At 46.7% G+C, this 12500-nt stretch overlaps 1 protein-coding gene across 1 annotated transcript in view; it reads left to right on the top strand.

Moving 5' to 3' along the window:
- The window catches only part of LOC123517745 (serine/threonine-protein kinase mig-15-like), a 60344-nt gene that overhangs the window by 15584 nt on the left and 32260 nt on the right, over nucleotides 1-12500 (top strand). The window contains 9 exon segments of the mRNA XM_045278497.1: nucleotides 492-621; nucleotides 1750-1902; nucleotides 2327-2476; nucleotides 2941-3113; nucleotides 3685-3802; nucleotides 4253-4386; nucleotides 5296-5348; nucleotides 5350-5493; nucleotides 10992-11067. Of these exon segments, the coding sequence (XP_045134432.1) occupies nucleotides 492-621; nucleotides 1750-1902; nucleotides 2327-2476; nucleotides 2941-3113; nucleotides 3685-3802; nucleotides 4253-4386; nucleotides 5296-5348; nucleotides 5350-5493; nucleotides 10992-11067 (1131 nt within the window).

Consider the following 12500-nt stretch of genomic DNA (forward strand, 5'->3'; position numbering starts at 1 on the left):
CTCATGTGGGGGATTGAAATAGTGAAGACTGTGGCCATTAATCTTCTGACCTCCATAGACCCTTCCTAATGTCTGTAAAATGGTCTAATCACACCTCATATTCATTCTGGTGACTATTTGGTGATTTTATACAGCTTCAGAAACTCATGTGGGGGATTAAAATAGTGAAGACTGTGGCCATTAATCCTGTGACCTCCATAGACCTTTCCTAGTGTCAATAAAATGGTCTAATGGTACAGAAATCTTATGGTAAAAATATGTCCCAGTACTGAAGGGGTTAAAATAGTGAAGACTGTGGCCATTAATCCTGTGACCTCCATAGACCCTTCCTAATGTCAATAAAATGGTCTAATGGTACACAAATCTTAAGGTAAAAATGTGTCCCAGTACTGAAGTACTTAACCTAACCTAACCTAACCCCAAATAAACTACACAAAACAAACCAAATTAAACCTAACCTAGCCTCCTCTAACCCAGCGTCCCCATTGCAGTTCTCGCACCACCGCAACATTGCCACCTACTACGGGGCGTTCATCAAGCAGATGCCGCCGGGGAAGGATGACCAGCTGTGGCTCGTCATGGAGTACTGTGGGGCCGGCAGCGTCACAGATCTGGTCAAGTGTGAGTGTTGGGAGGAGGAGGAGGAGGAGGAAGAGGAGGAGGAGGAGAAGGAGTTGTAAGAAGTATTAGGAAGTTTTCTATAGGAATGTAGAGAAGGAGAGGAAGAAGGGAGGGTAGAAGGAAGAGTAGGAGGAGAGTGGTAAGCAGAGGAGGATGAGGAGGAAGTTTTGTAAAGGAATATAGAGGATGAGTAGAGGAAGAAGGAGGATGGAGTGGTAAGAAGAAGGGGAAGGAGGAGAAAGAGGAGGAGGCAGGGAAGAAGGAAGAGGATGATGAGGAGGAGGAGGAGGAGGGAGTGATATAAAAAAGGAAGATGAGGAGGAAATTTTGTAGGAGAATATAGAGCAGGGAGGGTAGAAGGAAGAGGAGGAGGAATAGGAAGACTTTGAGGAGGAGAGAGTAGAGTGGGTATGAGACAGTGAGAATGCTGTGGGCTGGGCTGGGCTGGGCTGGGTGGGTGATGGCTGTGGTGGTGGTGCAGCAGTGGGTGATGGCTGTACCTCCCTTAGTAAGCCTGCACACTCCTCACCCTGGCAGCCATCTCACAGCTCCTCTCTGGTGCAGCTGCCCGGCCCACACACAGCCTGCCTGGCCTGCAACTGGGGGACATGCAGTGACTGGCGGTGGTGGAGTAACGTACCACCTGCTGCGTAAATCCCTCCTGTAGTGGGTGTGAGTGGTGAGTGGTGGGTGTGCTGGGTGTCTTGTCCCTGCCTTCACCTGCCATGCTCGGAGGACTGTGGTCAAAATGCATAACAAACATTTCTCCTCAATATTTTCTCTCACCTCCTATCAAGTGTAGGGAACCTCCGGCCTCCAGGCTGTATAAGGCCAGGAGAGCCGTGAATCAGGCCACATTGTTCAGATATACTGCTTCATAACACAATAAGAGTCATCAATATACAATGTACTCATATTTGTGTTATGTGTCTTTCTCTCTCCTATAACCTAGCAAGACCTTTTTTTTTTTTTTTTCATCCCTCTCCTCACCATTTTCTCACCCTCACCACAATCTTTCCTCACCATCACCTCAACTTTTTTCCCACCCCTCCCTCTTCTCATCATTTTTCCCACCCCCCTCACCCCTCCCTCACCTGACCTGACCTAACCTGACCTACTCCTTGACAGCTACGAAGGGCCAGTGTCTGAAGGAAGAGTGGATTGCGTACATATCAAGGGAGATTCTTCGTGGCCTCTCTCATCTCCATTCCAGCAAGGTCATCCACAGAGACATCAAGGGTCAGAATGTCCTGCTTACTGACAACGCTGAGGTCAAACTAGGTCAGTGTGTGTGTGTGTTAAGGGTTTGTGGGATGTTTTTTTTTTTTTTTTTTCAGCTTGTGTTTTTTTCAGGGTGTCTATTTGGTTTGGGGTGTGTTTACAAGGATGTTTTTCCAGTTGATAGTGTATAAATCGTGTTAATCTGTCACTAGAACCATAAAAACCTGTCACTCACTGTTTCTTATTGTGGATAATGGAGAAATGGTGTTAATCTGTTAATAGGATCATAAAAAACCCCCTTACAAACCTTCTGTAAATCACTTATTGTTTCTCCTGTTAGTAATGCAGAAATGGTGTTAATCTGTCACTAGAACCTTAAAAACACCCTTGCAAACCTAACTTAACCTTACCTAACCTAACCCAACCCAACCCAACCTCACCTAACCTCACCTAACTTAACCTAACCAAACCGAACCGCCTACAGTTGACTTTGGTGTGAGTGCGCAGCTGGACCGCACCATAGGGAGGAGGAACACCTTCATTGGCACCCCGTACTGGATGGCGCCGGAGGTGATAGCGTGCGATGAGAACCCAGAGGCAACATACGACAACAGGAGTGATCTTTGGAGCCTTGGTGAGTGTGTGTGTGTGTGTGTGTGTGTGTGTGTGTGTGTGTGTGTGTGCAGGGATGAGTCTGTGGGGATGTCTGACTGTGTATGTGTGTGTGTTCAGTTTGTTTTCCTGTGTGACTGTTGGTGGTTTGTGTGTGTGTGTGTGTTTTCATTGGGTGTGTGTGTGTTTTTCAAGAGTGGATAAATGTATATGTGTGTGTGTATATGTGTGTTTGTGTGTGTGTGTGTGTGTGTAAGCTTGAGTATGTGTCTGTGTGTCTCTTTGTCATCCTTTCTTTGTCTCTTATCTTATCTTCACCTCTCTCTCTCTCTCTCTCTCTCTCTCTCTCTCTCTCTCTCTCTCTCTCTCTCTCTCTTCTCTCTTCTCTGACCTTCTTTATCTCTTTGTCTATCCTCTTATTTATCGTTCTCTCTCTCCCTCTTAAGTCAGCCCCATCTCTGTGTCTAGCCCCCTGTGTCCTTGCAGGGATCACGGCGCTGGAGATGGCAGAGTCGCAGCCCCCCCTCTGCGACATGCACCCCATGCGAGCCCTCTTCCTCATCCCTCGGAACCCCCCACCTAGATTCAAAAACGGGAAGAAATGGAGCAAGAAATTCCACTCGTTCATCGATAGTGTTCTTGTTAAGGACTACCACCAGGTGTGTAGGGGGTGGCCTTGCTGTGAAGGGGAGGGGTGGTGGTGGGGCCTTGCTGTGGTGTGGGGTCTCTGCTGAGGGTATGTGTGGCCAGCTGTGGTGTGCCTAGTGTAAAAAATAATTGGATCTTGTAGTTATTAGCAAAGAAATATCAGTGTCTTGAATTTAACCAAACATTGAGAGATAGATAAAGAAGAAAACATTGATTGATAGAAGAAAAGGGAAGAAACAGGATAGATATATAGGAAAGAAAAATAGGAAAGATAGATAGAAAGAAAGAAAAACAGGATAGATAGGTAGATAGAAAGGAAACATGATAAATAGATAGATAAAAAAAACAGGATAGATGGAGAAAAAAATGAAAGAATACAGAATAGATAGAAAAATACAGGATGAAGAAATAGAAAAGAAAAAAATAGAAAAAAAAAAAAAAAAACATCGAAAAAAAAAAAATGCATATACCACAAAATAAAACCAAACACACTTAGAACCAACAAACTAATGCACTTTTTTCCCCTTCCCTCCTCTCCCCCACCCTGCTCCCTCTCTGCTCCCTATCCTACCCCCCCAACAGAGGACCTACACTGACCAACTCCTCAAACACCCCTTCATCCGTGATCAGCCCACAGAGAGACAGATTCGCATTCAACTTAGAGACCACATAGACCGCTGTAAAAAACACAAACTCAAAGGTACGTGTGTGTGTGTGTGTGTGTGTGTGTGTGTGTGTGTGTGTGTGTGTGTGTGTGTGTGTGTGTGTGTGTGTGTTGTTTTGTTCTCTCTCTCTCTCTCTCTCTCTCTCTCTCTCTCTCTCTCTCTCTCTCTCTCTCTCTCTCTCTCTCTCTCTCTCTCTCTCTCTCTCTCTCTCTCTCTCTCTCTCTCTCTCTCTCTCTCTCTCTTATCTATCCATCCTTCCTTTGCTTCTTTCCTTCACTTTCCTTCAACTAACTTTTCCTTGTTTCCCATCCTTCCTTTCTTTCCTCCTGCACATTTCCTCTCTTTTCCTCAAATAATCACCTTTTTCATAGTCTCCCTCAGCTGAACACTCTCCCTCCTTTTTATCTTTTTTCGTAGTTTATCCTGCACCAAATTATCTTTTCCATAGCCCTCTCAGCTCACCACTCTCTCTCTCTCTCTTACAGCTGACAGACAAGAGACATTCAACTACAGTGGATCAGATAATGAGGAGGAGGAGACGGCACAGGCTGGGGAACCTTCCTCCATCATCCAGGCCCCTGCTGGAGACACACTTAGACGAAACTTTATGCAAATACAGGTGGGTTGGCTTGTGGTCAGAATGCAGGACAGTTGGACAGCGTAGGGATTAGAATAAAGGTCACAGGTCACAGGTCACAGCACACATGTAATGCCACACTCACCACACAGCACATATTTAATGCCACACACACCACACACTCTCTAAATTGGATCAAAACACCACACAATACCACATATACCCTCTAATTGGCATCAAAACACCACACACCCTAAAAATGCCATCAAAACACCACACACATCCTCAAAATGCCATCAAAACACCATCAAAATGCCATCAAAACACCACAAAACACACAATGCCACACCATACAGCACACAACACCACACACACACTCACAATGTCATCAAAACACAACACACCACCACACAACACCATATACACCCTGAAAATGCCACCAAAACACCATACAACACCACACAACACTGCTTAACACCCATACAACACCATACACACCATCAAAACACCACTTCAACACTGTACAATAGCCACACACCATCAAAACACCACACAACACTGCACAACACCATGTAACACCACATACACACATATACACCCTCACAATGCCATATAACACCACACAACATCACATAACACCACACACACCCTCGCAATACCATTCAACACCCTACAACACCACCATAACACCTTCACAGCTCCACAACACCCTTACAATCTCAACACAATACCCCAGCAACACCCACAACACCTGCAAATCTCCCTCACAACACCATAACACCACCAGGACACACTCCCAAACCTGTCACAATACTCCATAACACCCTCACAAAGACACCACAAAACACCCAGAAAATACCCAATAACACCCTCACAACCCTGCAAAACCACAAATCTGACACAGCAACACCACAACACCACCACTAACCCCTCAACACCCCCCCCCCACAGGAACACCAGAGAAACGGAGGAAAGAAGGAAAAGGAGGAAATACCCGAGCCAGGTCCCCTCCCGGCCACCCCTACCCCCTCGAATACTAAGCCAAGAGCAGGCCCCACCACAGCGGCCCCTCCCCCCACCACCACAAGTGCGCGACCACCACCAGGCTGCTCCTCTCAAACCGGTCACCCCACCACAGATACACTCAAGGTAAGACTGGTTTTATTTATTGATTTATTCTATACCATGTGGGCTTTTCATGGGCTAAAGGGGGTTTGTGGGACGTCCTATTTCAAACCCCACACGCTAGGAAACTGTTGCTCTGAGTCAGGAAGCCCATCCTACACTAGGACCGTGGACAGGATTTGAACCCATGCGCTTAGAGACCCTTCAGACCCCAAAGCACACATGGTTTCATATAAGGGAGGGAATTGGTCAAGGGCAACAAAAATTTAAAGAATAAAATGCCCACTCAGTTGTCAGTCTCCTGGTAGAGCTGATAGAATTAGCCAAAAGACGGATAAATGTTTTTAAACCTCCCTCTTGAGTGAAGTGAAGTGGTAGGAAGGTGGAAATACAGAAGCAGGCAGAGAGTTCCAGAGTGTGCCAGAGAAAGGTGTGAAGGATTGAGAGTACTGGTGAACTCTTGCGTTAGGGAGGTGGACAGAATAGGGAGAGAGAGAGAATGAAGAAAGTTTTGTTTTCTCTTTGTTCCATTTGGCTTCACTTCAGGGACAAATTTAATGGGTTGAAGCTTAAGATAGAGAAGATAGATGTTGGTGACGAGAGAGAGAGAGAGAGAGAGAGAGAGAGAGAGAGAGAGAGAGAGAGAGAGAGAAACTTAAAAAAAAAAAAACACAAACAACGTAAAAAAAAAAAAACACACACACACAAGGAAGATGTCTGAGAGATGTTTAAAAAATATAGTTTCCCGCAAAGATGTATTGAGACGTGGAACAGTTTAAATGAAGTAGTGTCTGCAACGAGTGTGCATACTTTTAAAGTAAGATTGGATAAGTGTAGATATGGAGACGGCCACACGAGCATAAAGCCCAGGCCCTGGAAAACTACAACTAATATGCATTTCACGGAGAGTGAGTCATTGTTTTTCGCGAATATCTTTCAAACTAATGAATTGATCGAAATGGTACTTTGACACTGTGAACAAGACACCTTCCGCTAATTTTTGGTCATACTAAGCAATGCCAAATGGTGTTAGTACAAGCGTTTACTCTTGAGATATACGGTGTTGCTGAGCCTCGCCAACCTATCCATACGAACGTCTACAATCCCCCATCCCATTCCTCCCTACGTTCCTCTCTCCCGCTCGCTTCCCCCCTCCTCCTCCCACTCTCCCGCTATCTTCCTCCCTCCACGTTCGATTGTGTACGTTAGTTCTGGCTACTCATGTGACTTCGGCTTTAAACGTCAAGAGTAAACGCTTTTACTAACACCATTTGGCGATGCTTAGTATGACCAAAAATTAGCGGAAGGTGTTTTGTTCACGGTGTCAAAGTACCATTCCGATCAATTCATTAGTTTGAAAGATATTCACGAAAAACAATGACTCACTCTCCGTGAAATGCGTATTAGGTAAAATACAGCTAGGTAAATACACACACACACACACACCGCGTAGTGAAGTGGTCAGCACAATTTGTGGGATGTGTTCACCTAGCAGTAAATAGGTACGGGGTGTAACTGGAGGGGTTGTGGCCTCGCTGTCCCGGTGTGTGGAGTGTGTTGTGGTCTGTTAATGTGTGGGATGTGTTCACCTAGCAGTAAATAGGTACGGGGTGTAACTGGAGGGGTTGTGGCCTCGCTGTCCCGGTGTGTGGAGTGTGTTGTGGTGTGTTAATGTGTGGGGTGTGTTCACCTAGCAGTAAATAGGTACAGGGTGTAACTGGAGGGTTGTGGCCTCGCTGTCCCGGTGTGTGGAGTGTGTTGTGGTGTGTTAATGTGTGGGGTGTGTTCACCTAGCAGTAAATAGGTACAGGGTGTAACTGGAGGGTTGTGGCCTCGCTGTCCCGGTGTGTGGAGTGTGTTGTGGTGTGTTAATGTGTGGGGTGTGTTCACCTAGCAGTAAATAGGTACAGGGTGTAACTGGAGGGTTGTGGCCTCGCTGTCCCGGTGTGTGGAGTGTGTTGTGGTGTGTTAATGTGTGGGGTGTGTTCACCTAGCAGTAAATAGGTACAGGTGTAACTGGAGGGTTGTGGCCTCGCTGTCCCGGTGTGTGGAGTGTGTTGTGGTGTGTTAATGTGTGGGGTGTGTTCACCTAGCAGTAAATAGGTACAGGGTGTAACTGGAGGGTTGTGGCCTCGCTGTCCCGGTGTGTGGAGTGTGTTGTGGTCTGTTAATGTGTGGGGTGTGTTCACCTAGCAGTAAATAGGTACGGGGTGTAACTGGAGGGGTTGTGGCCTCGCTGTCCCGGTGTGTGGAGTCTGTTAATGTGTGGGGTGTGTTCACCTAGCAGTAAATAGGTACGGGGTGTAACTGGAGGGGTTGTGGCCTCGCTGTCCCGGTGTGTGGAGTGTGTTGTGGTCTGTTAATGTGTGGGGTGTGTTCACCTAGCAGTAAATAGGTACGGGGTGTAACTGGAGGGGTTGTGGCCTCGCTGTCCCGGTGTGTGGAGTGTGTTGTGGTCTCAGGCCTACCCGAAGATCGGTCTATGAGCTCTGAGCTCGCTCCGTAATGGGGAAGACTGGCTGGCTGACCAGCAGGCGACTGAGGTGAATTACACACCATCATTATCATCATCCCCCCCCTCACACACACACACACACACACACACACACACACACACACACACACACACACACACACACAGGGTAAAACCGTACTAGCAGGACAGCCTCTTGTATCTTTGGTCTTTCCGTGGGTCCAGTAACAATCCCTCGACACAACACAACCCAAGGCAACGCTGGACCCCTCCCCCCCCCACTACCACCTTTCCGTGCCCCTACCTCCTAAAAGCTACTCGCCTCTGTGTGTGTGTGTGTGTGTGTGTGTGTGTGTGTGTGTGTGTGTTGTACTATGTATGAAAAGCTATGTTATGAGGGGAGGGGAGGTAGTGAATGGAGTGAGGGAGGTGGGCGAGGGTGGCAGCTTGGCAGGCAGGCAGGCCAGCAGGGCAATGTCAAAGACAGCCGTAGCTAGTGGCAATTACTATGAAGAAAGGATGACGGATGTCACTTTTGTTTGAAACAGAGATAGGAAAACTGCTTCATGAAGTAAGGAGCAGACATACACACGTACAACATACATACATACACATGCATGCACACATGAGTGTACCTATTTGTTGGTGTATCACGTACATAAAGACATTATTGTAATCCTGTTGATTGTATAACACTATCTTACTATTGTTGCCAAACACGTCCCGTGCAAAACTCGTCGTCGACTCGTCGTGGTCTCTGGTCCGCCGGTTAGTTTACCGTGAGTCGCTGCCTCTGCTGCCAGCGCTGGCCGCCTGGCAGGCCAGGGCGCCGGCGGTGAGAGGTAGTAAGAATGGAGACTTAAATAGTGATAGTAATGAAGAGAATAGTGCGTGTGCAGCCTCTTAGCAATCAGAGGTTAATGATTTATACACCGTTGATGGCAAAAAGTGGACAGCGGTGTGTGGGGTGCCTGCTGGGTGACACGGACAGCCGCCACTAAGCTGTCTTTGGCAAACGTAAGTAATATATCGGTGTAAATCATCATTTCACGATGCTGTCATGTCATAACCTAACGTTGGTAACCTCCAGGACAACATATCAGTGAACTAACACCTGCAGGTACTTCAAAAACCCCAATAATTCACGCCTTCAATATGTAAACAAACCAATCCCCTGACCCGTCACCTCATTCTCAAGCCATTATCTGCCTCATCTCTCACTCAGCACAGGCCAGACAGGTCACAAAGTGAAGCTACAGATGTACTCTTTCATATCCGTCGTTGAAATATATCAGCAATTGCCTGATTTGTGTGTTATGGAAGCTCAGGGAAGGGGGCTGGGATGTGACGTCACGAGCCGCCATGTTGTGACGTCATCAGCGGCTCCCGCCCAAATGTCCCGCCGGTCCCAGACTGTCGATCTCCCCTATTATTTATATTTGTCTCTGTTCATTTATTTCGAGTCACAAGCACCTTTTGACGGTTTCCAATGATAGTGGGTTGTGTTTTGCGTGTGTTCCATGCCTGAGTTGAGTGAAGTGCGGTGATTTAGGGTGTGTTTGGGAGTCAGATGAGAGGGCGAAAATACGCTAAAATTTTTCCCCCCGCTGTGAGTGATTTTTTATTTGAGGTTGTAGCGAAGCGTTTGTGTTTTCCAAGAAAGGTTTATGATGGAAAAAGTGTGAAAGGCTCCTGATAAGTTAAATATGTGGACTGTAAGAGAGGTTTGTAGCCGTGTTAAAATGTTAAACAACGTCGTTTTTTAAATGTTTATTTTTCTAATTGAGCGTGTTGGCGGGTTTTGATATTTTGAAATGATGGTTATAATTTTTGAAAAGCGTTATCAATCCTGTTGAAGGAAATTGGTGGACTTTGGAATTGTTTTTAAGCATGTCGAAGTGTTAACACTTTATTTATTGTGTTTTTTGAAATATTTTCATTATTCCTCATTCCGGTAATGTTTTTATATTTTAGGAGTTAGTTTTGATTGGTAACAAGTCAGAATTTATATATTAGCGGTGTCCAGCTGCCTTTTTGGGAATCCTCATTTTCAAAATGGTTTGCGTAACGTATATAAGTGACGTCATCAAGGGGGGCGGCCCCCAGCTGGACTCAGACCCACATCCCGTTCCTGGCCGGAGGATGTGGGGTGGTTAGGTGTGTGTGTGTGTGTGTGTGTGTGTGTGTGTGTGTGTGTGTGTGTGTGTGTGTGTTACCTTGTGTTTCATTGTGGAGACTGGTGGTGGTGTGTGTGTGTGTGTTGCGTTGTTTCATTGTGGAGACTATGATGGTGGTGGTGGTGTGTGTGTGTTGCCTTGTTTCATTGTGGAGACTGTGGTGTGTGTGTGTGTTGCGTTGTGTTTCATTGTGGAGACTATGATGTGGTGGTGGTGGTGTGTGTGTGTGTGTGTGTGTGTGTGTGTGTGTTGCGTTGTATTTCATTGTGGAGACTGTGATTGTGTGTGTGTGTGTGTGTGTGTGTGTGTGTGTGTGTGTGTGTGTGTGTGTGTGTGTGTGTGTGTGTGTGTGTTGCCTTGTGTTACATTGTGGAGACTGTGATGGTGTGTGTGTGTGTGTGTGTGTGTGTGTGTGTGTGTGTGTGTGTGTGTGTGTGTGTGTGTTGCCTTGTGTTTCATTTGACTGTGATGGTGGTGGTGGTGGTGGTGGTGTGTGTGTGTGTGTGTGTGTGTGTGTGTGTGTGTGTGTGTGTGTGTGTGTGTTCACCTGGTGTGGGGCTACCAGGTGTTAGTACTGAAAAATATATGGATTAGGAATGAGTCAAATACTGGCGTCTGTACATTCAGACAGACATACAGACAGTGTTTGCTGCTGGAGAGGATTTAAGTTTCAAATATTCTTATCCTAATTGTGTGTTTTTATTTTTTTAATTGTTATTGTTTTCATTGCAAAAGAAAATGTAATAAGAAGAACTAATACATTTTTTTTTCTCTTTTCCCTTCCTTCCACCCTCCTCCTCCTCCTCCTCCTCCTCCTCCTCCTCCTCCTCCTCCTCCTCCTCCTCCTCCTCCTCCTCCTCCTTGTCCCACAGAGAGCCTAGAGAAAGTAGAAACGCGCACATGAACAAACCACAGCAGTCTTCGCAGGGCCAAACCAGGAAGCCAGAGGTAAGTTGTGTGTGTGGGAGAGAGAGAATATGGAAATAAGGGAGGGAATGTTTGCTTGTTTGTTTGTTAGCGTAAAAATAAGGAAAACGTGAAAGTATTAGAGAGGAAAATTTAAACGCGCTCACACACACACACACACACACACACACACACACACACACACACACACACACACACAGAGGGTTGGGTTGGGTTATGTCAGGACAAATTAAGTAAGGTCAAAGTATGAGTGTGTATTGTAGTGTCGGCATTAGTGTGTGGTGGTGCCAGGCCGGTGTCACACTGTGCGGGGTCACAGATGGTGACATGGCACACAAACAATGAGAGGTGTCACACTGCTGCGGCGCCACCGGTCCCACCGCAGTGTCGCATGCTGCGGCCCGGGTCACGCTGATTGTGAGGGCAAACACACCATGCGGCGCTCCCCCTGGTGCCACTTGTGCTTGACGTGGATGTAATTATGGAGTGCATCAGTGCAAGGCCAACACTTTGGGGAAAGAGTCTAAAAAGAATGTGGTGACAAAGATTGTAAAGTTGAAATTGGTGAAATAATGAACGAGAAGTGGTTAGGTGTGGCGTCAGCAGAAAGAGACCAGAAAGGTGATCAAATGTCTTTCATAAAATATAACAAATTTATTATGCACATGTGTAGCACAAATCATTCTAGTTTGTAGTATACAAAACTATGATGATGATGAACCCGCCCGCACACGGGTGGTGGCGGGGCAGACAGCAGGGCTTGTCCGCGGTGTGTGACGTGATACACACCATGCAGCGGTGCCGCACTCACCGCCCTGTGTGTGTGGTGTGTTGGTGTTACCTTAGCTTAGGTATGAAGTCACTATTGTAGTGTTGGTGGTGTGTTAGTGTGTTAGTGTGTTGGTGTGCTGGTTAGTGTGTTCTGCGCTTCACTACCCTCCCTTCACTGTTTCTCCACAGTCTGATGTCTACGCCCTCTTTGTAAGTGGTCATCTTATCCCTCTGCATGGCCCAACGCTGCGCGCGCACACACACACACACACACACACACACACACACACACACACACACACACACACACACACACACACACACACACACACACACACACACAGTTATTATTTTATATTTAGACGCTCATAAAACACACACACACACACACAAGCCAGAGGACCGGGGTTCGATTCCCCGGCCGGGTGGAGATATTTGTGTGTCTCCTTTGACGTGTAACCCCTGTTCACTGTTCACTGTCCACTGTCCACTGTTCAGTGTTCAGCTAGCAGTGAGTAGGTACGGGATGTAAATCGAGGAGTTGTGACCTTGTTGTCCCGGTGTGTGGTGTGTGCCTGGTCTCAGGCCTAGCCCAAGATCGGAAATAATGAGCTCTGAACTCGCTCCGTAGGGTAACGTCTGGCTGTCTCGTCACAGACTGCACCAGATCAAACACTGAAACA

The sequence above is a fragment of the Portunus trituberculatus genome, chromosome 1 (genome assembly GCF_017591435.1).
Source record: "Portunus trituberculatus isolate SZX2019 chromosome 1, ASM1759143v1, whole genome shotgun sequence".
NCBI classification, from domain to species: Eukaryota; Metazoa; Arthropoda; class Malacostraca; order Decapoda; family Portunidae; genus Portunus; species Portunus trituberculatus.